The 24,955-nt window shown below is 41.6% G+C and overlaps 1 protein-coding gene across 3 annotated transcripts in view; it reads right to left on the reverse strand.

Annotated features, from left to right (window-relative positions):
* The window catches only part of BRDT (bromodomain testis associated), a 60,119-nt gene that overhangs the window by 31,362 nt on the left and 3,802 nt on the right, over window positions 1-24,955 (reverse strand). For all 3 annotated transcript variants that reach the window (XM_077333031.1, XM_077333030.1, XM_077333029.1), the window contains exons 2-5: window positions 10,030-10,275; window positions 5,732-5,869; window positions 3,238-3,367; window positions 511-671 (exon numbers count right to left, since the gene is read on the reverse strand). In XM_077333031.1, coding sequence (XP_077189146.1) covers window positions 511-671; window positions 3,238-3,367; window positions 5,732-5,869; window positions 10,030-10,221 — 621 coding nt within the window. In that variant the 5' untranslated portion in view covers window positions 10,222-10,275. The remainder of the gene's footprint in view (window positions 1-510; window positions 672-3,237; window positions 3,368-5,731; window positions 5,870-10,029; window positions 10,276-24,955) is intronic.

The following is a 24,955-nucleotide window of genomic DNA, read 5'->3' on the forward strand; positions in this document are numbered from 1 at the left end:
AAGCTTGCCCCCCCCCAGACTTGCAGAAAAATCTGGCAATTACACAACATTGAGGAAGGAGGGGTCAAACTCTCCCCCAGATGGAAAAGTCTTGTCTGCACCTGTGCACCTTTAATAGTTCTGCTAGAAGATGAAGAGTTGGTTCTTATATGCCACTTTCCTCTACCCAAAGGAGGCTCAAAGCGGCTTACAGTCCCCCTTTCCTTTCTTCTCCTCACAACAGACACCCTGTGAGGTGGGTAACGCTGAGAGAGCCCTGATATTATTCTTGATCAGAACAGTTTTATCAGTGCCGTGGGGAGCCCAAAGTCACCCAGCTGGCTGCATGTGGGGGAGTGCAGAATTGAACCCAACATGCCGGATTAGAAGTCTGCACTCCTATCCACTACACCAAACTGGCAAAGCAACTCTCTACAATGGTCAATCAATATTTTCTTGAAAATAAGCCCTGCATCCCTCCCTTCTCTTTCTCCACTAATTCAGGAATGACCATATTCAAAAGTAACTTACTCTCATTACTGTTTCAGTAGTTGATGGTTCATTTGAGGATGCAGTTGCAGGTGAAGATTCAAGGATGTTTTGCTTTGGAGTTGACATCACTGGAAGCAGCTTTACTTTCTTAGGTTGTCTCGGTTTAGCTTGCGAGATTCCATTGTCAGGGTGGTCAGTACCTAATGAATGGAGCTTAAGTTGCATAATTAGAAAGCACCAAAAATAAATTCTAAAAGCAGAAATATACATGGAGTTCTGCAGTTCATTTTCCTTGCTGTTTTAGCATATTTTCATAAACTCAGCCTCAGTGGTCAATATAAGAAGGGGAGAGGGCATAACTGTGTGGTGTTCTTCTACCAGATATTATCTCTTTAACCCAGGCTTTCTTGACCAGGGCTTCATTTTTATATATATATATATATATGTGTGTGTGTGTGTGTGTGTGTGTGTGTGTGCGTGTGTGTGTGTAAATGTAAAATACATTTGCAAATGTAAAATACATTTATTGGGTAATATTATATATAGTCATATCAACCTGCTCCCCCCTTCCAAAATGGCCGATGGGCCTGGAGGGGGTGGGAAGGGGAGGGGCCCCAGGTGGGCGTGTACATAACTACCCAACCATATTCTGCACAATTGCACCTCTTCTGGGCTTGTTGAGGAAAGCAATTGTAAAATAGCTAGAGGAGCTGAAGTCAGAAGAAGTTAAGAAAAGGGGGGAAAGCTTCCCACCAATGACACCTAGATGAGGCTGGAGTATCCAGCTCCTTCCCTCTGCAGCATCACCATCTAACAGAGGGCATGGGCAACGCTGAGAGGAGGGCCTTCACACTCAAGCCCAGCCCCTCATTTCCCTTCCCACCTAAAGTAGGTGCACAGGCTCTGCACTCTACCAGGCATGTAGAACACAAGAGAATTCATTGGGGGGGGGGAGCAATGGGCCAGTTCCCTAGCTTGTGTCTGAATCAAGACTGGAGGGGAAAGGCTGTGGACCCCCTCCAGAACTCCCATGGACCCCTGCCATACATGGATGCAGTCAACCGCACTGTTTGGCAGATGATACCACAAACCACTGGGGTTCTACAGCCTCCAACATTACACAGAAGAAAACACAGATACTTCTGTACGTTTATCATACCAAAAAATCACACCCCCCCCCCATATTTAAACACTGAAAACTTTTGTCCAACTGCTGTACTGTACATTTGTTTACCCCAGTTATACAGTGGCTAGGAAGCATGGAATGCTAGTAAGTAAGTTATAATAACTTAATATGTATATAGTCACGTTTAATAGAATATTAAATCTTACAATAGATCAGGCAGTATTAATTATTCTTTCCGCCATATGGTTTTGTATTTTTGTAATTTTATGGGGTTTTAACGGGGTTTTTAATTGGGGATTGTATTATTGTACTGAGAATGACGGGCAATAAATCGAATATCAAACAACAACAATAATAAAATGGTTGTATCTCAAATAGATTCAGTAATTTTTACTGTTTGGTTATAGAGGTCTAGACAGTAGATGAACATAGGCATTTTGTGAGCGCGCATGAGGTTATCTGCACATGCAGTTCAGTGGACACATATCAAGATAAATCACTAATGGAAAGAAAAACTCAGCTTCTAGAGGGCTGGGTAAGGAGTACTGAACCCTTGAAGAACTCTAGTCTAGTATATATGGCTATGCACGAACAGCACTTCAGTAATCTCAACATCTTGTCCAAAAAGGCAAACAGAGATAATTATTTTCCATAAGCAGGTGCCACAAAACAGGGATTACCCTTGGAATTCATAATTCAAGTGACCGTGTTTCCGGGATAAACACAGCAGCATTGCGTCAAGAACTCTTGCAATGAACTCAATATTTAAAAAGGATTTAACTATTAAGAGATTAAGTTTCACTTGATCGCAAGTGAAAGTCATCTCACTTGCTTTGAACTTTCCCAGGATGGATTCACATGCCTGTGTTTTACATACAACTGCATTTATCTTGCTAAAGTTGAGCAATCTCATACTTCTTGAGGCTACAGTAAGCATGTTACACAGGAAGTAGCTTTGAAACGCCAACATTATTTATTTTAGTTATTTCAAGTTTATATATTACATTTATACATTTTTTAGGTAAAGCATGAATGCAAATGCACCCTAATGCCATATTTGCATTGTTCTTCATAATTGTGACTTTTGTATTTAGTGCTATCAAGATGCTTCCAATTTATGACCACCTGCAAATCCTATCAGTAGCAGCCTGGCTCAGATCTTTCAAATAGAGGGCAGTGTCAGTTCAACAGAGACTGTGCAGGTCTGCTTAATATTGGGGCTTTTTTCCCCTACTGCTTTCAACTTTCCTAGCATCATTGCTTTGTTCAGTGACTCTTATCACTCATTTGGCTGTTTTTTCTCATCATTTCCTTTACAGAAAACTGGTTAATTATGGTGGGAAAACTTTAACAAGATTTTCTTAACTCAGATTTTGAAGAGTTTTATCACAAATTGTTTTCCTACGTATCATAGTCTAGTAGTTTATCCAGAGCTGCCAGTGTGGTGTGGTGCTATTGTTCCAGCTGCAGTTCTGCAAGAGCCCAGCATCAGCAATACCAGTTGCAAGAGAGATTTTTAGGTATTTGTGGTCAGATTTCTTTCCTGTCTGCAATATTTTATTGTGATGTTTTGACTAGTGCTATCATCATCCTTCTAAAAACAATGGTTGCTTACATAAGCTACTCAAAGACTTTCTTACCATCTGTTCTTTCCTCCTTTCTTTTCCCTTTATTGACCTCTACGACTTTCTCCTCTGGGGGCATCTGTGCAACTTTTTGCAAAAAGACTTTTTCTAGTGCCTGTGCCATGAAAACGATGTCATCACCAGGCTGCAAGAATAAACACACTAATCAGTTACTACACAAGATCCTTATGTTCATATCACTAAAAATGTGCCTGCTGTGTCACAATAAATTGATAGTCCATGCCTACAGACCTGTGATTCCTTTTACTATAAAGCAGCCACTATACTAAAAAAAAAATCATTGTTTGTTTCTTGTGGTCCTAGTGTTAATCTTGTATATCCTACATCTACAGCTGGAAAAAACAACAACAGATTTTAACCATTTTATCCAATAGTAAAGTAGTATATGTTATTAATCAAAACAGCAAAACTAATAGGCCACCCACAGATGTTAATGGTTTCTACATTTATGTTAAGGTTTCCTAAAAATATCTGACAGAAAATTGGGGGAAAGACTCCAACCCTGGATAGCATGATGAAAACTGACTATGCTTCAAGAGGTTGATTTTGGATAGTAATAAATAAATTGAGACTGTGATACTTAAAGAGGAATAGGTAATTGAGAACAATCCATTTTGGGGCGGGGGTGGGGGGAGAAGCTGGCTTTCTAAAGCCACTTAGTTTATAGATCCCCACCAGGGGGAAATTGTGGAGATTTCCAAGTCATATATTCTTCCCCAACCCATCATGGACCTCTCTCAGTCTTCTCCAGTAATAAATATTACCCACCCATCTACCCCCACCTCTCATAGCCAACTATTTTGGAGACTTGGGGAAAAGTCTAGGGGTACAGAAAAATGCAGTCTTCCCCCTGTCATACCAACATGGGGAACCCTTCCAAAGAAGCAGAATGAGAGCTTAGCATGCGCTTTTTCTTGATGCTGTCTTTGAGCCCTGGCAGAATGATGGCAGAACACAGCTGTAAGCCTTCACTCCACTCAGTGACATTAGAATGAATGGTAACAAGCACTCTGCATACTGCTTCTAGAGCAGAAAAACCACTCTAGGGAGCCAAGATTTAACAGGAAGTCTCTCACCTGCACTCCGTTCTCAGATCTATGGAGCAAATTCCCTATGGGGCACAATTTCAAAATATTGTTTTTATTTATTTTGAATTATTTAGTCTGCACTTCTTCAGAGTGCAGCTTACATAAGTGTGTAAAACCGATGAAGTACATGTTTATATAAAACAAAAATTCATACTAACAAACAGTTTCAATAATTCCTACTATGATCACTTTGTCCCAAAACTTACCTTAACAAGCCAGGCGTACAAGTTGTAATGGTCTACTGTATGGCCTGCTCAGGATGGAGGCCAGCAATCTGGGCAAGGACCCCAGATGTGGAGTAGGCAGGAGGCCCATATAGATGTTAGAGGTGCAGCTCTGGGCCTCAACCAAATGCCAGGTGGAAGAGCACAGTATTGCAGACTCTTTGGAACTTTGGAAGTTCCATTTAGGGCCCGTGTTTCCACCAGCAGCTCATTCCACCAGGCTGGAGACAGAACCAAGAAAACCCTGGCACACCTCTTTGGGGCTGGGGATCATCAGCAGTTTGGAATTTGCTGAGTGAACAGTTCTTTGGGAGGCATATACAGAGAGGCAGTCCCTCCGGTACACCGTTTCCAGATTGTGTAAGGCATTAATGGTTAAAACCAACACCCTAAACTTGATCCAGTTGGTAACCATTGCAGCTGCTGGAGAACAGGTTGAACATGAGTTCTCCATGGGGTCCTTGTAAAGATATGGGCAGCTGCATTCTGTACCAACTGTAATTTCTGGGTCAGGAATAAAGACCCACATAGAGCAAGTTACAGAAATCTAGTCTGCAGGTGAGCATCACATGAATCACCATGGCCAGGTTTTCTGGGGCCAGATAGGGTGCTAGTAGGTTTGCCTGACATAGAAACATTTGGTGAGCTACCGTAGTGACCTGCCCTTCCATATTTAAGGAGGCATCCAGAATCACTTCCAGATTCTTGACCAACTGTGCCACCTGAAGCTGCACCCCGTCAAGAGAGGGAAGGCACTCTTGAAGACCAAAATCCTGGGGTACCGTAAAACCCAGGCTGCTACGACAGCCAGGGGAGACAACAGGATATCTGTTGGTGCATTAGGCAGATGGTACACCAGGCAGATAGCCAAGACCTTGACTGCACCCCAAACTAGACCTGCACATTCAGTTCCCGGGATCATTGGTGCCAGGAGTACCCTAAAGGAGAAAGCCTCCTGGGGATCAGAGATCAGTTTAAACAAGCCCCAGGGCTGGTAAATGCAGCGCTACAATACAATGGTCCTATTGGAATAAACTCTGGGAATATATGCAAGTGTTAGACTGAAAAAGAAACATGACAGCTGTTGAACAGACCCTGTGTTTTACACCATCACAACACTATAGCCCAAACTAACCACTTTAAAGAAATTTGAATCTATGTATTTCTAGTACATACCTTGTTATACAGATAACAGTTGGAAAACATAGTTTTGAAGTTTCTTATACATTCAGCAGCACATGTGTAATAGTTGTGTTCCAGACGCTTCTGAATTGTAGTTAAATCCATTGGTTTTGTAATAATGTTATAATAATCCTGTTTGTGGAAAAATAGGAAATGTGAGAGCATAATGAATTAACAAGTAGTTTCTTAGGATGTAGATAACCTACTATTGTATGTTCAACATTTTGTCCTATTGAGAATACATTTAAGGCAATCTTTCAATCAGAAGGAATGGCCGCATTTGATGCGGTCAATCATGAGCTGTTGGCCTGCCGCCTGGTTGACCCAGGGTTCAGGGGCACAGTCTTGAGATGGCTGACCTCCTTTCTTGAGAGCAGGTCATAGAGGGTAGCAGTAGGGGATTAGTTGTCAGATCCCTTTGTACTCCCTTGTGGGGTATTTCAGAAAACGATACTCTCTATACTTTTTAACATCTATATGCGCCCTCTAACCCAGTTGGTCCAGAGTTTTGGGCTGGGGTGTCATCAGTATGTGGATCATACCCAGCTCTATCTCCTGATGGGCGGCCGGCCATATCTCCCCGCAGAGTCATTTGCCAGTTGTTTAGAAGCAGTGGCTGGATGGATCAGGAAGAGTTGCCTGAAACTCAGCCCCTCCAAAACAGAGGGCCTGTGGCTGGGTAGAAGGGGACAGGATCAGGAAGAGTGCCTCCCCTGCCTGGATGGGGCGCAACTGACACCTGCACCTCTAGCCAGGAATTTGGGGGTGATTTTTGATGCCTCATCATCTATGGAGGTTCAGGTCACTAAGGTAGCCCGGATGGTGTTTTTTTCATCTGCGCCAAGCACTGCTATTAGCACCCTACCTGTCCTCTGAACACCTGGCCACAGTAATCCATGCAATGGTCACTTCCAGGCTAGACTTACGTAACTTGCTCTATGCTGGCCTGCCCTTGTATTTGACCCAGAAATTGCAGTTGGTACAGAATGCGGCTGCACGGGTCCTCACTAGGTCATTTTGGGATTCTTGTTCAGCCACTACTGAGACAAATCCACTGGTTACCAGTTTGCTTCCAGATCAAGTTCAAGGTATTGGCGAGGGCTTTTTCAGAGCCCCTACCTGGTTGAATGAGCTCCCAAGGAGCTGCAGGCCCTAACAGAGCTTTCTGGGTTCCATAGGGCCCGCAAGATAGTGCTCTTTTGCCAGCCATTTGGTTGAGGCTGGGTGGTGATCCCGGAGTTGTAAGATGGGGTCTCCCCCTTCCCCTGGGTTCCTGGACTAGGTACTAGACCCTGCCTGGAACCACTGGGCGATCTACCTCCCCTGAGTTACATCATCAGGAATATTGTTAGTGTCCTATACTGATGCCAGAACTATTGAAACATGGGGAGGAGCTATATGTTTTAACCACCATTGCTCTTTGCTTGTATTTTTGGGATTTTATGATGTTTTTATAGTGTTTTATGGATGTATTTTATCATGTTTTATTGAATGTGAACTGCCACGAGCCGGCTAAATAATATATGCACATGTGGGAAAGTGACAGTAGAAATTCTCTACAGAGCCATGCATATGCTTTAGGTGGGTTCATAGTGGCACCGTGAAACTGCTGTTCATATCTACAATGCAGTATTCATGATCTTTCCTGCAAATATTCTTGAATTGAGATTATCAGCCTGATTGTGAGTAGAGGAAGGACTTACAACCTCCTTCCATTATTATATATATGCGCAAATTTAGTAGAAGTGTACAAGCCAAAATTGATGCTACAATGCTCTTACATATATAGAGACTAAATTTTAAGTGGCTGCCTTAGAAATTGAAGAGGCAGAACTGGCTGGGGCTGCTGCCTAGTTTAGCAACTGCACTGAGTGAATGACCTCCAATATTAACCTCAAGTGACAAGATTCTCTTGAAATCCAACACCACAAATGTAAAGTGACAGTCACTTTGAAAGCACTTTTGGACAAACTGACCACTTGAGTTTGTCAAGAAAACAGAAAAAATGACTGAAGGGTTTGTTTGTTTTTTATTAAATACCTAAAGCCAAAGAATGAATTTTGTGATGGAGAGTCCTATGAAGAATCTGGGTAGGTTACAGAAGAGACCTGAGAAAAAGGCTGAGAGCATTAGTCAACACTGATAGCAATTCTGACTCTTGGTCTTTAAGCAGCTAATTGGAAGATTCATGAATTGGAACTTCAGTTGATTAACAGAGAGGAGCAATTCTAAAATAAGCAAGATCAAAATTTGAATTGAAGGAACAAAATTAGAGCCACACTTTTTATTTTCAGCTAAAAATGCTCATGTATTCTAATTATAATGTCAGTACAGCCAGATGGAAAGGAATGTAATTAACAACTGTTTCTCAAAAAATCTATACTAGATAAAATAGACTGTTAATATTCAACGGGCAAAAGAAATGTATTTACAAACAAATCTGTTTGGAAAGACCATTCACGTGCTTGCATTAAAGAAGCAGGTCCAATGAATAATATGAAGTTACTGAACAAAATTCTAGAAAGCAATAAGAAATGCACGTGTTATTCTGGGGCATTTTTGTTGAAAGGTTTCCATTACCAGAATATGGCCAAAATAAACAGGATTAAAAAAATTAGCAGTACTTCATTCAATAGTTAAAAGGTAATTACCATGTGGTGATTTTATGTAGTCCTCCTCAGTATATGGAGTTTTTAAAATGTTGTTCTAAAGATGATCAAGTCACAGATATTTGAGAAGTTAATTGTTATGAAATAGTAAAATAACATTTAAAATGCTAGGATGTGAAGAATTTTTATTCTTTCTTGCTACTCCAATAGTACTTGAACCAATTTAGAGGTAAAACAAAATGTAATACAGAAGGTAAAATACAAATACCACAAACTAGACAACCAATCAAAATAGATATTTTCATGCTGCAGGAAGGGCATCTGAATTATAAGCTATGGTTTATATTTTGTTGAAATAATCAATACATTTCACAGTTAGTCAATGCTTTAGTAGTGGCAATATTCAGTACAGTCATAAGGAAATTTCAGAAAAAATATGACATACTAAAACCTCGGCTAAAACTTCTAAAGGGTATTGTTAAGTTATTCAAAAGAGAAGTATATGGGGCTGGTTCCTCATTAGCTTGTCATTAATTTGAGATTATGTGTCGCAGCTTCTATCCCAGGATAAACCACATGCACTGCACACACTAGCCAGACTTGACAACACAAAGAGGCAATGTTCCACAGAAACACCTCAAGATACAGTGATACAACCAAAATGTCACAAGATAGTGTTCAAGCTTTCATGATCTATGAATCTGTTTAGCTATTAAATACACAATAATTGGGGGCAGATGTAATTTTAGACCATAGTAAGAAGACCTGAAGCATGCAGGAAGTCTCTGGCTCAATTAGATTCAGTGGTGTTGGGTGCAACTGGTTTCAAGTAGAACTAGGGTTGTGTGTGGCAGCGTCCGAATCGGCCTGGAACAGCTGATTTGGACACCGCTGCACACAACCCTGTATGAACACAATCATCTGACACTGCATAAAAATGTTAATAAAATCCCTCTCCATTCTCAAATGGAGCGCACATATCCTTAACAGGGTTAGAGCAAAATGTATAACAAGCCGTTTCTTTTATATCACTTAATGTTGGATCAGGTCTGATGGTCTTGTGACTTATTAATTTGAACACAGAAATGTAGGTAGTACATTTCTCAGCTCATCCTTGGTAGCCAGTGGCAGATCAGCAGGGCAGGACATTGGGAGGGGGGGCAGCCCTCGGTGACAGCATGCTGTCACTTCCAGGAAAACCTGGAGATCTCCAGGTCTGATCTGAAAGATGGCAACCATGCACCTCTCCAGGAATAACCAGTGTAACCCCCTTACAATGGATGTGTAGTTCATGAAGGTAGCTCGCCAGGTCTTTTTCCATCTCTGCCAGACAAAGCTACAATTTACTACCTTTGGAGAAAGCTGGAAAAACTAGCCTGTATATAAAATGCACAAGGGCAGATTAGTTATTCTTCAGAGGATCTAAACATTAACAAAGAACGTATTCCCAGGAACAGGTGCCAAAGGCACTCCAAAAATAGCTAAAGTGGAGTACTTAATAAAGTTTGCCTTCATATGACCACAGCTACCAAGGAAGCCACAGAATTGTGAAAAGGAAAGCATATACTCTTGCTTGATACTCTTTCTTACTTGAAGATGGATGGCACATTAAGACACGTTTGTTTTGTTCTCCTTAAATATTGTTAAAGTTTCTGTAAAAGGAAATGATGGCAGTGCTCTTACTGGAAGATTTAGACCTGCAGCATCAACTGGCTGATGAAACGGCCAAGAAAAGTTATGTCTCCACATGGCTTTCATAACTACCCGCTGCAAGTATTGAAGCTGATTGGTCAAACGACCAGCTCCTTGGGTATTGATGTATTTTGGAGGGGGAGGATTGACAATTGCCATTTGTTGCTGATTTGGGGCAGTCATCTTTTCTCTATGCCGCTTCTGTCACCTTGGACCTCAATGTCTTCATCAGACAATCTGTAAAGGAAAATGTTAGGAAGGTCTATTACTTTATTCCAGAAAGACAATGCTTTTTTAAGGAGTTGAAAACTACAGGAATGAATCACACGCATTTCTTACAGACACCTGTTTTCTTTCAGAGACATTTTTGAAACCATACTAGAGGTGACACTGAGATGTCTTTATAAGAAACAATCCCATATAAATCTAAATAAATAAGATTTCCAAATAAGCTTATACCTCTGGGGAAAAAGTAATTTTTACTCTTTGTAAAAGCATAAAGTCATGCTGCCAAATCACTGATCCACAGTAAGCATGCATGGTACACTAGTACCTTATGAGATATCCAAGGTCAGAAGTAATAGAGGGGGGAGGGTATGCAAAAGAAGGTAGAGGAAGGGTTAGCGATTAGACATGGTGCTCTTTTGAATGCTTGCCAGTTATATTTATTATAAGGTAACAAAGGTTATCAACTTGAAAGTTATTTGCTAAGGAATGAAATAAATTGCCTAGGCATACATGCTTAGCCAGAGTAGATAAACTCCTTATTCTTCTTCTAGGCCTCGGAACAGTCTTCCAACTGCCATAGAATCTTCCATTTCAGGTTGGCTTTTGAAGCTGTAGCCAAGAGCTGTTCATGAACAAACTCTTCCCTGAGCCTCTTTTCTACCACTTGTCTTCCACACCATCATACTAAGAAGTGATGCTGCTGCATTTTGCTGTATGTTTTTACTTGACCTAGGGAGTGAGCATACCACAGCAGCTCCTTGTCATTGATCCCTAGTGCAGAGAATGCTTTCTTCAGTTGGCAGATTTATATTCCTTGACCATGGGAACACATAAAACTGCCTTGTACTGAATGAGACCCTGAGTCTGTCAAAGTATTGTCTACTCAGACTGGCAGCAGCTCTCCCTGGTGGCAACCAAAGGTCTTTCACATCATCTACTGCTTGGTCTTTTAACTGGAGGAATAGAACTGGAGACCTTCTGCATGTCAAGTAGATACTCTACTACTAAGCCACAGCACCCAGTGCATTCATGACACTAATATACCAAAGGGGGAGATACAAACCAGAGCCTCATTGAAAGGGGAAGGTCAATTTCCCCCTCACTTATTGCAAATGTGACCTCTCTGGCTGTTCTAAGCCATAGTATGGGAAAAGGCAGACAAGCACTAGACAGGTATTAGTCTTTTTACCCACTTTAAAGCAACCCAGTCACAGAAATTTTGTAGAAAGGAAGAGTTTTATTTATTTATTTTTCAATTTTTAGCCCGCCACTCCTGTGGAGGCTCGTGGCGGGTTACATCCAATAAAAATTCCCAATAAAATACCCCTAAAAATATACAGCAATATCCTAGCAATATCCAACATCCAAGACACATGCGGCAACATAAAAACAACTAAATACCCCTCTAAAACCAACTCCGGGGGTGGGCATGGAAAACAATCTCAAATTGCCCATAGAATAGTCCAGGGGGAAGGTCCAGATCTTCCTGGTGCACTGGCCTCAACCGTAAACCTGGCAGAAGAACTCCATCTTGCAGTTCACATCCCTTCCTTACAATTAAAACTACAACCTGCATCAAGTCTCTCCACAGCTGTTTTTGAGATGGAGAAGAAGGTTCTTATATGCCACTTTTCTCTACCAGAAGGAGTCTCAAAGCAGCTTACATTCGCCTTCCCTTTCTCTCCCCACAATAGACACCCTGTGAGGGAGGTGAGGCTGAGAGAGTCCTGATATTCCTGCTCGGTCAGAACAGGTTTATCAGGACTGTAGCTAGCCCAAGGTGACCCTCCAGGCTGTATGTTGGGGAGCGGGGAATCAAACCCAGCTCACCAGATTAAAAGTCCGCGCTCCTAACCACTACACCAAGCTGAAACATCCCTTGAAGTCCAGTCACAAAACTCCATTGTTGTGCTATTTAACCTTGATAAACAAAAGGTGTCACACTTTCTTGGCATCTTGGGTACCTCACCCAGTCTTTGCAGAGGTAAATACATATGACTGGAAAGTATGCACTCATTGGTATATCTGCAGGCAACTGTAGCCAATCACATGCACCAGAGGACACCTCCACTCTTTGAAGATGAATACTCCTCCTTTGGATTGTGTGCTTATGACAGCAGCCATATTGTCACGGAAAGCATATAGTTCTTAGCTCATATTCCCTTGTTTTACCATTTATCTTTTGGCAAGAAGGAAGAATTAAAAGCACCATTAAAAACTCAGTTTTTAAAAATCATCTAATTAACATGATCAGTCATTTGGATATTGATTCAAAGCCTACCCTGCGCCAATCACTGCGTAAGGATAGTAGAGAAACAAAGTACTATGGGGGGGGGAATTGAGCTTGTAATTGAGTGAGGATTAGGAGGTTCTAAGAAACTTAATAGAATTTGATTCAAAGCAACTGTTAATTAAAAGACTAACACACAGGGGGAATATAGGTTAAATACAGCTATTGTAATAAGCATATAAAGAGCTGCAACAGACTTTATATATAATGTATAAAAAGAGGCCAAGGCCTGCATAGAGCTTAGCTAGAGGAACAAAGTTGGATGCACCAGTGAAAGCTACATGTACTACACTGGCTTTCAAAAAAACTGGCTCTTAAATACATCTGCTCTTGGCTTAAGCATTTTAGCACTGTAACTTGACATGCCTTGTTTCCAGTCAAAGGCTGTTGACAGAATTAGTCAAGTACAGCTAGATATGCACATTTTCCCCTCAGAGTTGAACCCCTACTGTCCATACATTTGCCACATGGCCAAGCCACAATATATCCTTCTCTAAATTAGTTCAGCAACCATGCCATGTATCATTTCTTTAAAAAAAATGTTTTATCATGAAGTGGAAGATTTCCTAGCATTCCCAAACACATAAGCTAGCCTGATCTTGAATTAGCTGCTGTAGTTCTCAGAATGCTACATGAATTATGGTGCTACATGAATTTGTGTCTGCTACTTCCATACCGACAATATGCCTAGAATTGACATTCTAGGAAAAATTCTCTTATTGCGACATTTAACTCATCTGTTATCACAATCCACAGCCGAGATCCTAGAGAAGCCTGCTTTTGAGATGTTCTGGTTGAATGAATCTCTCTCCCACCCTTTTGTCCAAAGTTTGGAGCAGCTTTAGCAAATTAATAGTCACAAGTGTGGCTTCTCTCACCTCCATTTTTTACTAGCTTTCATAGAGTGTGTGTTTTTTTTTAAATAACTCGGATGTCTGGTATAAAGCATTCAGAGATCCTTCCAGTCTATCCCACACAATTTACATGACTTTACAGAGTAAAAACGTTACAAGAGATAGAGTCACTTCATGCAGCTCCTGGTCTAAAGGCATCAAATCAGTTGTTTCTAAGTCAGCATGATGTATGCTTACTTTAAAAAGTCCCACAGAGTTCAATGTCCCATTTACTATACTTTCCATCATTCTTTGTAAGCAAGGCAGATAAGAATTCAACTGTTGTCTGTTTCTATTATCCAGAGAAACTCCACCCCCCCTTAAGAAAACCAACAGCAGTATCCAAGGTAGATATTGCTACTCATACATAAGTTTCTGATGTACTCAACAGAAGTAAATCTTAGAAATTTATCAATAGCTCTAGTAATCAGCTGTTAGCAAGAAATCCCAAACACTTACAAGTTTTACTTTAAGGTAGAATATTACATTTTATTTATAAACTGTAAGCAAAAATAAGACCTTGCTGTTAAAATTGCAGTACTAGTGAATTTGCTCTGTATTCAGAAAGGGGAGGGAAAAATTACAAGTTATTAGGGACCAAATATACACTCTCCAGTTACAGCCATACACCCCTAAAGACAAGCCATAGTTCACAGACAGATGTCAAAATCTTCAACCATGTTTCTTCTTTATAGGACCATTATACAAATCTACCATTATGTTACTTCACAGTGGCATCACCTGTATCCTAGGACCTGACACCTTGCTCCTCCCACCTGTCTAAAAAGAACCATCAAGCAAATGAAGTTAACTTAGAGCAAGCCACACGCATGGGGAAATTCCTCAGTATTCTAGTATTCAGTATCTGAGTCAGATAATTAAGAGAATGGCAAATAAGGAGATACCAAAGTGCTCCTTGAGAATAGCTGGCTTTTTATACCCCACTTTTTACTACCCAAAAGTGTCTCAAACCACTTACAACCCCTTACCTTCCTTTCCCCACAACAGACAACTTATGAGGTAAGTGAAGCTGAAGGAGCTCTGAAAGAACTGTGACTGACCCAAAGTCATCCAACTGACTGCATATAGAGAAGTTGGGAATCAAACCTGATTCTCCAGATTAGAAACCACTGCTCTTAACCACGACAACAAGCTATTATTCCCCAGCAGGGACTCAAAACTGCTAACATCGTTTCATCTTCCCTCCATTCTATCCTTACATCATTCCTATGGGATACGTTAGGCTGAGAGTTCCCCAGCAAGCTTCCACAGCACAGTGGGGATTTGAACCTGCATTTGCCCAAATTGTAGGCCAACACTTTAACCACTACACCACACTGGCTTTCTATGAAAATGACATCTAAAACCTTGTAGTTTAAGCTAGAAAATAACTAACATCTGTTACACACACACAAATAAGCCATTGTGTTACTTAAAACATTCTCCTTAATAAAATTTGTGGATCTTACCTTTTATTTTCCAGACTTTCTGTAAAAGCTTTCTTTAAAAAAAAAAAAATATATATATATATAAAGTAACATGAGTAACTAACCCTCTGCAGCCCAGGGGGGGCTTTAATGGTTAGACATCCCAGGGGCTTGTTAATTGGTGCCATTACTCTGGGTCAAGGGGAATGCTGCTGCAGGTGAGAGAACTAATTAATTCTGGTAGGCTGCTACATGGGTGAACCAGTTAGAAAGCTTACTTGTCCTGTAAGAAATAATTTAAATACTTTCCGGCTGGCAAGGTGCAATTTAGAATCCCAGGTCCTTCTGGAAGAGGAACAGCTAAACCCCTAATGATCTTTAAGGTTTTGTTTAGCTTCATTTAGACTGTCAGCTCTGACTGAGAACACACCATGGCTCAGAAGTACCCCTTACTTCTTCATTAGTTTATCAATATATTTACAGACAAGTGATGACAAGGCCCCCTGTTGTTTTGAAGCACTAATAGAGTAGCAGTGCATGTCCCTGTGTTAAGTGTCATCAAGTCACTTACAATTTATAGTGACCCTATGAATTAATGACCTCCAAAACGTCCTGCTATTAATAGCCTCAGACAGGGTGGTGGAATAGCAATACTATAACGATAACATGGAGGGATGAATTTTTGTTTTGTTTTAGGAGATTTCTCCTTCCTAAATAATGCATGACAGCTGTTCTTGCTTTCTTCCTTTTCAACTAGCTCCGAATTCAAGGTGGCTGGCTACTAAAGGTTAGCATTAAAGGAGCAGGAAACACCTTGGAAGGGGAAATGCATTTCTATCCAATTTCTCCTTGAAGTGGAAAAAGTTTTGGAGGAATGTGGGAGTGGCACATGCCTTATACTCTTCAAGCTATTTCCTCCCATTTATACCTAGACTTTCTCCCCAGTGAGGCCCCAGGTTGGCATACATTGTTCTCTCCATTTTATCCTCACTATGACCCTATGAGGGGGATTAGGCTAAACATTGATAGAAACGTGAAGAAGCCATTCTCTTCTCTTCCCTCTCTGTTTTGTTTAAGTGTTACACAATTGTATTCCATACCTCAGCAAATATCAGTTCTCATCAGGCCATGGGGAGTTCTTTTTAATAGACAAAGAATCCCTGCGTGTCAGAAATTTGCAGGTCCATACATTACAAAGTATATGTGTTAAGTCTGGGACCTCTACCCTGTGGCAGACATATTAAGTCAGATGTGGGTTATATGTTCCCATTCTCATGCATTAGGTACTCAATCTAGTTCAGGACTGTAGTATACATGGAGACAAGGCTTCAGTATCTCCCCCTTCACCCCCAAGCTAGTTAGGGGTGGGCAAGAAGTGGATACCTCAGAAAGGTCCCTTAGGATTGCTTTGGGTTAAGAAAATGTTAGAGGGGGGAAGCCAAAGCCCCTTTTCCACACACAGCTCCTGATCCAAATCAGGTGTGGCACAAGTGAACCAAACCTGCAACTCATGTCTACATTATGCCTAGTTCAAACCTGTGTTAATCTTAATGTGTGAAAAGTTCTAATTAAGCTTCCTTCCTTAGAAGTTCTTTAATTCACTTTGGCTTCTAAAGACAGATATTTTAAAAATCTCATATACCGTAAGAATAAAAAGTAACAGAAATAAAACAGGACCAAACAAGTTTTACAAAACCCAGGGCAAAAGCCTCATTAACTGCTGGAGGACAGCATTTTATCTTTAAGATGTGTGAAATCTTTAAATAATTTTTTTTAACCTCAGAAACCAAAGTGGGTTAAAGAACTCATATGAAAGATCCCTAAATTGTCCATTAGAAAGACTGATGATGACAGGAGAGAAATGGGCATCAAATCACCTGCTATGGGTAATGGGTCTCTTTAAAATCCTACAGGATGTTGGCTTCTATAGTCTATCTATAATGTGGTAGCAGGACTGCGAAGTGGGTTTAGGATAAGGACTTTGAGGCTTCCTTTTCATTCAAGTTAATTCAGAGTTGCGACCTTCCCTTGAGGCTGCATTCCTACGCATGATTCCAGTGAAATGCATTCCACTTAATTATGTATGCCTTTCTTCTAAACATAGGATAATGCTATAATAGCAGAATGGGATATGTGTTTACATGGAGTAAGTTCTATTGTATTCAAAGAATCTACACGACAGCCTTAGTCATATAAACCGTTCATCTAGCGCAATTTTGTCTCTGCGTATTAGTAATGACTTTCCAGCAAAAGGCTTGGTTTGGGATTGTCGTAAGGTACAGTGACTGGGAAAGTTTGATCTTGGCTTTCTTTTAATCATTAGCCTGTTTTGTTCTTCTTGTCCTTTATCTGGACATTTTATCAGCTGGAAAGCTGTGAATTGTATAACTTGGTTGAATGATTTTTTTCCCATTTTCTCAAAGGGAGACTTTTATTAGAAATGCATATTTCCTATTAAACAGTCCAGCATATGACATTTTTTTTTGCTCTTTATAGGATAGCTTGAAAAGATTTATAGCACATTTGATTTGCAAGGCAATGCCTGATAAAATGTTTTGTTGAATCCAGGTTGGATCTAGAAAGTCAGTTACAGTAGAATCAGCTGGCAGGAATATCTAGGAAAAATTTGTAAAATCTATCATTTAATTTTGTAGTTATTTCCTAATTAAGATTATTGGAATTGAATCTTGTATTTTAGATTCAAACAAAGCATACTTTTGGAGCAATCCTAAAATGCGCAGAAGGAAGTCCCTGTTTATTCATTTGGGTTTATGTCAAGTAAGTTTCTAAGAAATTATCTTGCAGGCTGGGAACTGGCATCTGTATATTGCATGTCCTTTGTTTATGTAACAACACACACATTACCTTATGGCTCTATCTACTCCAAAAGACATTGATTCAAAACACTTTTTACAGGGTCATAGCTAACAGGGACCCACCTGGAAAGCTAATTTATCCCTTCAAAAATGTTTGGAATGCAAAAACTCTCTAATTGTGACATATTTCATTAAAACATAAAAAAATACATGGTTAGTAAAATAGCAGCTGAAGCCCCTAAATGCAGTATTCCTCCAAACTTCTCCCACCTAAGCTGTTCGATGTGGTTGGAATTTTCCTAGCTCATGACATTTCTCAAGATTATTCCATAAGCAAACAAACTTCAACCAGAATTCTGGTGGGTAGCCATATTGGTCTGAAATAACATTTGGGTCCTGTGGCACTTTTGAGATCAACAAAGTTTAATTCTGGGAATAGGCTTTCATGTGCACAAAAGCTTATACCCAGATTTACTTTGTTGATCTTAAATGTGCCACAGGACTCAAGCTTGCTCTCAGCTAGGATTGCCAGCTTTGAAACCAGTCCTCCTAACTGTTTGTTCTAATGTAAGTCTGATCACCAAACAATTATCAGGTGATGTTGCATAGCTCCATTCCAGGAGAAGCCTAAATTGCCCGTTTCTGCATGTTAACTCTCTATTAAAGGGGTGGGACACTTTCCCCTGTCCAATTGGCAACCTTAACCTCTGTTTCTTTTAGCAGTTATGACTGTGAGGGGCACAAGGGAAATAGGAATTCTATCCAAAGGACCAAAAGCTTCAAAGGTTAAAAATAAACATTCTGGTTAAAAATAAACATTCTGGTTCAATATGTAACTTCCTGATCCTATCAATTTAGGGACAAATATCTAGAGCCCATTGGGCTTGGTGACCATGGTTACAAATATTTCTGTTGATTGTGAAAGTATAATTGGTTGTTCTGCTAATTTCCTATAAGCCGACCTTGTGGCAGCCTCATCTAGCAAGGAAGGCGGGTTATAGCCCTGCTTTTCATGCACTGAGGAAACCACTCAATAAAGTTTGCGATGTATCCATTTCCTAATCCCGACCTAGTAGATCCACCATCATTTAAAACCAACCTAACAATAGCACTTTAGCCTTCAATGGTGATGGTGGAAAATGCCTGCCTGGTTTGCAAGTGACCCCAGACTTCTCATCTAAGTTCTAACCAGAGCTAACCCAATTTAGCTTCTGAGATCAGGCTAGCCTGTGCCATCAGGTCCAGCCTTGGCTTCAGTAGCTGCACAAGGTTCAACAAGTGCAGCATTCCCTGTTGTGGCAACTCCATGACAGAAAAGGCTTTATCTGTTGAATTCCTGCTTGACACACTGCTCTTAAAGGTGCCGGCAGCAAGCCCAACTGACCTTAGCTTCAATGCTGCCCTCAAAAAAGAGCGAGCAACTTTCTCTCTGCATTATAACCTTCTTTTAAAAACTTCATTCATTTTTGGCTATCTTATCTAGCCATTGTGGATCACAGCTAATTGCTACTTAGACATTTTCTATCAGTTGATACATTTCCAAGAAATGATTGTTCTGGTTTTGCTTGGAGAATGTTCTCTTTTTAAAAACTCATGCTAAATAAATGAACTGTGTCCATAATGTCACTTCCAGCTTTTTGCCAGCAGATGTCAGCTCACAACTGGATTTTGTTTATATCAAAGATAATTAAAACAAGTGAATCAGGATTGCCATTGTTAGGCATCTGAAACTACACAGTCTAGTATGTGAGAAAGTCATATGAAATAACCAGTTGGGGAAATCCCTTTTCAAAAAGAATAAAGTTGTTGTGGTTCCATTAATAGGTCATCCTAGGATGTGACAAATACATAGATCACAGGAGCCCTGAGTAGACAACTTATCCAGGAGAAATCAATGTGTAGAATTGATGGGGGGAACAGATCCTGCCCCCCAGTTGTTCATTAGCTCCACCACTTAAGAACTATGTATTGACAGTTTATAGGCTGGCATAGTGCAGAACTGCAAATTAACATATTGAGGGGAGGGGGGATGGGCAGGGCTAATGCTTCTCCCTTCACCTGTTAATTATTTCCAGATTAGTATTAGGCCCAGCTCTGGTCAGAACAAGTTGGAAAGCCCAAAAGCAAAAGAGTATATAAGGTTCTTGAACATGCTATAAACAGATATACCAACTGCCTGGAGAAAAATGTGTCCTGTCCCTTTAAAGGTAAAGGTAAAGGTATCCCCTGTGCAAGCACCGGGTCCTGTCTGACCCTTGGGGTGACGCCCTCTAGCGTTTTCATGGCAGACTCAATACGGGGTGGTTTGCCAGTGCCTTCCCCAGTCAGTAGAGGCTTAATGGGAGGTTATTTACCAGGTGATGCTATCGACTTCCATGGTATGAAAAGCCTCCCCTGCCCATTTCCACACATTTAAGAGTGTTAAAAACGCAAGACATTTTTGTCCAGGTTGCTGGCAACCCTGCTCCTTTGCGGATATGTTGTGTTAAGTGTAACACAAGGTAGGCACCTAGGGACCCTGGATCTCCCCTGTGAACTCCATAATGTATGAAAAAATACAGGCAACCTACACATTTCTGTATACTGAATTGGCAATGTTTGCTTGTTTTAAATAGGGAGTTTTTCTCCAGGCCTGTTGGCAACCCTTTTTATGGATCATGCAGAAATGGAGATATGGGTCATATGAAGGTACCTTGTACTGATTCAGAACAGTCATCCATCAAGGTTAGTAATGTCTAACTGGCAGGTCTGAAGCCAGGGTTTTTCACATCACCTATTACCTGCTGCTTTTTAAAACTGGAGATGCCAGCACATTGAACCTGGGAACTTCTGCATGCCAAGCAGATGCTCTACCTCTGAGCCAACAAGAACAATACAGCACAGATGAAAGCTGCCTCTGGCAACATTTCCTCATCAGCACAACTCCTGAAGGCATGAGGCCCTACACAGTCTGGATATACAACTGTACAGCTGATTGGTGGGAAATGGGTTCACCTTTCAACTATTGATCTAACAATTCACAAACTGGAGATTTGTTTGTTTGTTTGTTTATTTAGATGAATTAGGAAGGGACTTCTCCCATCTTCCCAGACAGATTATACACATGACATTTATTTTATGGATTTATTTTATTATATTTATATATACTGCCCTCCCTTTTGGCTCAGGGCAGTTTACACTGGAATTTTCATAATACAATATGATACAATAACCATCTTAACTTAAATATATAATAACACCTTTAACCACAGGAATAATGAGAACTTGCAACAAACAATACTATTTATAATTTAACAATCAACTTTCAGCCATCAGTAATTCTGTTTTTCCTGCATGGCGAGTCTGTTTTTTCCTTCTGATTAGTGCTGCGGGAGAGGCCTCTGGGCTTTGGTTGCTGATTGGTGGCTTGTTCATTTGTCTTGACAGAAAGCCTGGTGGAAGAGCTCCCTTTTGCAGGCCCCGTGGAACTGTTTTAGTTCCAGCAGGACCCTGATGTCACCTGGGAGCTTATTCCACCAGGTAGAGAACAAGACCAAGAAAGCCCTAGCTTTGGTCGAATGACAGACGAGCTTCTTTGGGGCCAGTGATCACCAGTTTGTTGGTGTTAATGGAGCATAGTGCTCTTTGTGGGGCATAGGTAGAGAGGCGGTTTCTCAGGTACTTGGGTCCTGGACTACGTATCAAAGAAGGAAGCTCTGGAGGAAGCTGGAACATAAGATTCTTGCACAATGTTGCCAGGCACTGCATATATACATTAAATTCTCTGTGCCAAAAAGGTCTACAAAAGGGGAAAAAAACTATGGGACTGTCACTGGGTGTTCCACAGCAACCAATTGTTTCTTTTTTAAAAATCACATTGTATGCATAGTTTTATTAATCTTGCCAAATTTGGGCCAAACAGTTTTAGGATTTTTGCAGAAGTAAAGTAACCACAACTTTGGAGAAATATTATTAGACCAAACATAAGACCAAAATGGGTCAGAGAATGCTCTGAAGGTACTTGGCATAGTTCTGCTGTTGAAGCTAAGCAGATCCAGATCTGTCAGTTACCTGGATTGGAGACTTCCTGCTGAACTCCTCAGAGGAAAAAGAGGATGTGAGTGTAATAAATATAAGCAAGTGCTTAAGGTCTGGTGGGAAATTTGAGACTATTGTCTATTCTTTAGTGAATTCCAGATTTTGTGCAGACAGCGCCCACCTATAATAGCCAGTTTTAGCAAATCTTAACAGTTTGAGACCTTTCCTAATGAATCTGTCTCATCTCATCTTCCCAATTATTGTTACTATTTCTCACAAGGGTATATAGATGCATTTCAGATTTCTCAACTGGATTGGGATGGTCATATCTCTTTATATACTGAGGTCTATTAACCATTTCGAAAATTTCTGATAGCCAAGACTATTCTATTTTATTTTATTTGGAATTATAATTGGAGGTACACTACAGTCTTACATTGACCATATTTATTTTTAGAGCATGTAAGAATCAGCTATCTTCAGAGAATCATGTTTCCTTAAGATTTTTCAGTAACTAGATGGAGAAAGTCTTAGAACAGCAATGTGTACAGAGACTTAATGAACAGGCTTCTGTAAGACTGAATATGATGTCTACATTAGGAATGGCTGAATAGCTCAATCACACCTAATGTAGATATAGTTTGAATCATGAATTAGTGCTTTAGGTTCATGGAAGTCTTTAACTTAAATATAATAATTTCAATGCATTTCTTTTGACACTACTGTACTGTGGCCTGTGCTTATGGAATTACTGAATTAATGGTTTAACTCAACAGAAGTTATGTTGATCTAGGTGTTCACCAATGAAGAACAGCACGTGAAGACCTGGACATATTAGCAAGAGGCCTAAATTGATACAAATTCCGGGCTTTGATCTATATCAGGTGACCTAATATCTATAATATATATCTCTGAGGTACTCCAGTCCGCTCTGCAGAAGGATGTGGTTATTGTCCTTGCACAGCCCAGCTACACCTTACTTCTGCCATTCATCCTGATCTGAAAACACACATGGTCTTGGATATTCCTGCACATTCACACTGTCCCATTTTATTCCATGGCAGCACCACCACACAAAGAATTAGGTCTAGAGAAAAATGTTCTGTCCCTTTGAAAAAGGCTTAATATGTGGAAATCAACATCAATTCCCAAGGTAACGCTGGGGTGGTGAACAGACAATGCATGTCCTACTTAATTGGCCCTCACTGGGGGGTATGCCCCCAATAAGGAGCAGCTACGTCCCCACTGAGGGCCAATCATGGGTCTTCTCCACCCCTGTCCTTCTCCTTACTACTGCTTCCAGATACTTGGGAGAAGGAACCAGCAGCATGTAAGGGAGGGAGGATTGCTTCGCTCCGGCAAGACCTGCCAGCCTGCTGTGGCTTAATTCCCTGCCCTCCTGGCATCCCAAGAGCGGGAGGGTGTGTGGGTTCATGTGTGAGGGAGGGAAGGGACTGTTCCATCTCGGCAAGACCTCCCGGCCTGCTGCAGCTTCATCCTCCAGCCTTCTGAGAGTGGAGGGATGTGTGGCTGGGGGGCAGGGGGAGGAAAGGGCCTGATTCACCAAGGCAAGGCCTGCCGGCCTGCTGTGGCTTCATTCCCCACCCTCCAGAGAGCAGGGGGTACATGGGTGGAGGGAAGGAAGGGTGGAAAGGAACTGCTCTACAGTAGCAAGGCCTGCTGGCCTGCTGCAGCTTCATTCCCTGCCCTCCCTGCCCTCCCAGAGGCAGGGTATGTGGCTGGGTGGGGATAAGGAGGGAAGGGTCCATTCCATTATAACAAGGTCTGCTGACCTGTCTCACCTTTGTGCCCTGCCCTCCCAGTCTCCTGAGGGCAGTGGGATGCATGGGGGAAGGAGAGAGGGAAGGGCCTGCTCTGCTCCCACAACAAGGCCTACAGGTCTGCCACAGCTTTGTTCCTCAGCCAGCTGGGGAGTGCTCTCACTTGCCCTCCCTGCTTCCAGAAAGCAGCAGCACGGGGGTGGTCAGTCACCCTCAAAGGCAGCTGTTTTGTCCAGAGCAACTGATGCCTGGAGATCAGTTGTAATTCTTGATGATCTGAAGGAGTGGGGAATGAAACCCAGCTCTCAAAATTAGAGTCTGCTACTCTTTAACCAGTACATCCTGCTAGATCTCAAGATTGAGCAGGGCGAGGAGGGGCAGCTCCCAGGAAAGCTACCTTGCAGGAGTGCATGCTAGCAACCAATGTATTCCTAGGTATTACAGGCTTTGCTTCTAGTGAACAATGAAGCTTTGCCATGGAGGCAAACAACATCACCGAGCACGTATCATTCTGTTAAGCTTCCATTAATGAGACACACCATTTTTTTCCAGACCTCTAGGCCAGTTGTCCCCAACCCCCGGTCCAGAGACTGGGATTGGTCCATGGATCAGTTGGTAATGGGCCACGGTTCCTCCTCGTCCTCCTCCCTGGCTGCTGCCTCCAGGGCTGCCCTGCCACTCTGCTGCCGGCTCACCTTTGGTGCTCTCCAGTGGCCACCATGGCTGGGGCTCCCCCTCAGCATGACACTGCGCAGTTGCGGCAGGAAGCCAGGGGCACCGGTGGGAAAGCAAGTGGAGCAGGGGCTCAGGCGGTGGCAACGTCCCTCGGCAAAAGACTGCCCCCCCTCAGGGCCTCAGTAAAATTGTCAAGCGTTGACCTGTCCCTGGTGATAAAAAGGTTGGGGACCACTGCTCTAGGCAATCCTACAGGAACCTTGTGGCACAGAGTGGTAAGGCAGCAGTCATGCAGTCTGAAAGCTTTGCCCATGAGGCTGGGAGTTCGATCCCAGCAGATGGCTCAGGGTTGACTCAGCCTTCCATCCTTCCGAGGTTGGTAAAATGAGTACCCAGCTTGCTGGGGGTAAACGGTACTGACTGGGGAAGGCACTGGCAAACCACCCCGTATTGAGTCTGCCATGAAAACGCTAGAGGGTGTCACCCCAAGGGTCAGACATGACTCGGTGCTTGCACAGGGGATACCTTTACCTTTACCTTTACAGGAATGCATACTTGGATATACTTCAATATTCTATTGAAGAAGTCCTTGAGGGAAACAACAGAAATTAAGTTTGAAAAAATACAGCATTGTAAAGGGGATACTCCTAAGCAAATCCCATTTCTAGTCAGTGAGGCTTACTCCCAGGAAACTGTTCTTAGGACTACACCCTAAATCTCCCCCTAAAATATTTCCATTAAGTACTGTAAAAAGTAACCGTAAGGTTATAGAGGCAAGCTACCGCAAGGC

The sequence above is a fragment of the Paroedura picta genome, chromosome 4, assembly GCF_049243985.1.
Source record: "Paroedura picta isolate Pp20150507F chromosome 4, Ppicta_v3.0, whole genome shotgun sequence".
Taxonomy (NCBI): Eukaryota; Metazoa; Chordata; class Lepidosauria; order Squamata; family Gekkonidae; genus Paroedura; species Paroedura picta.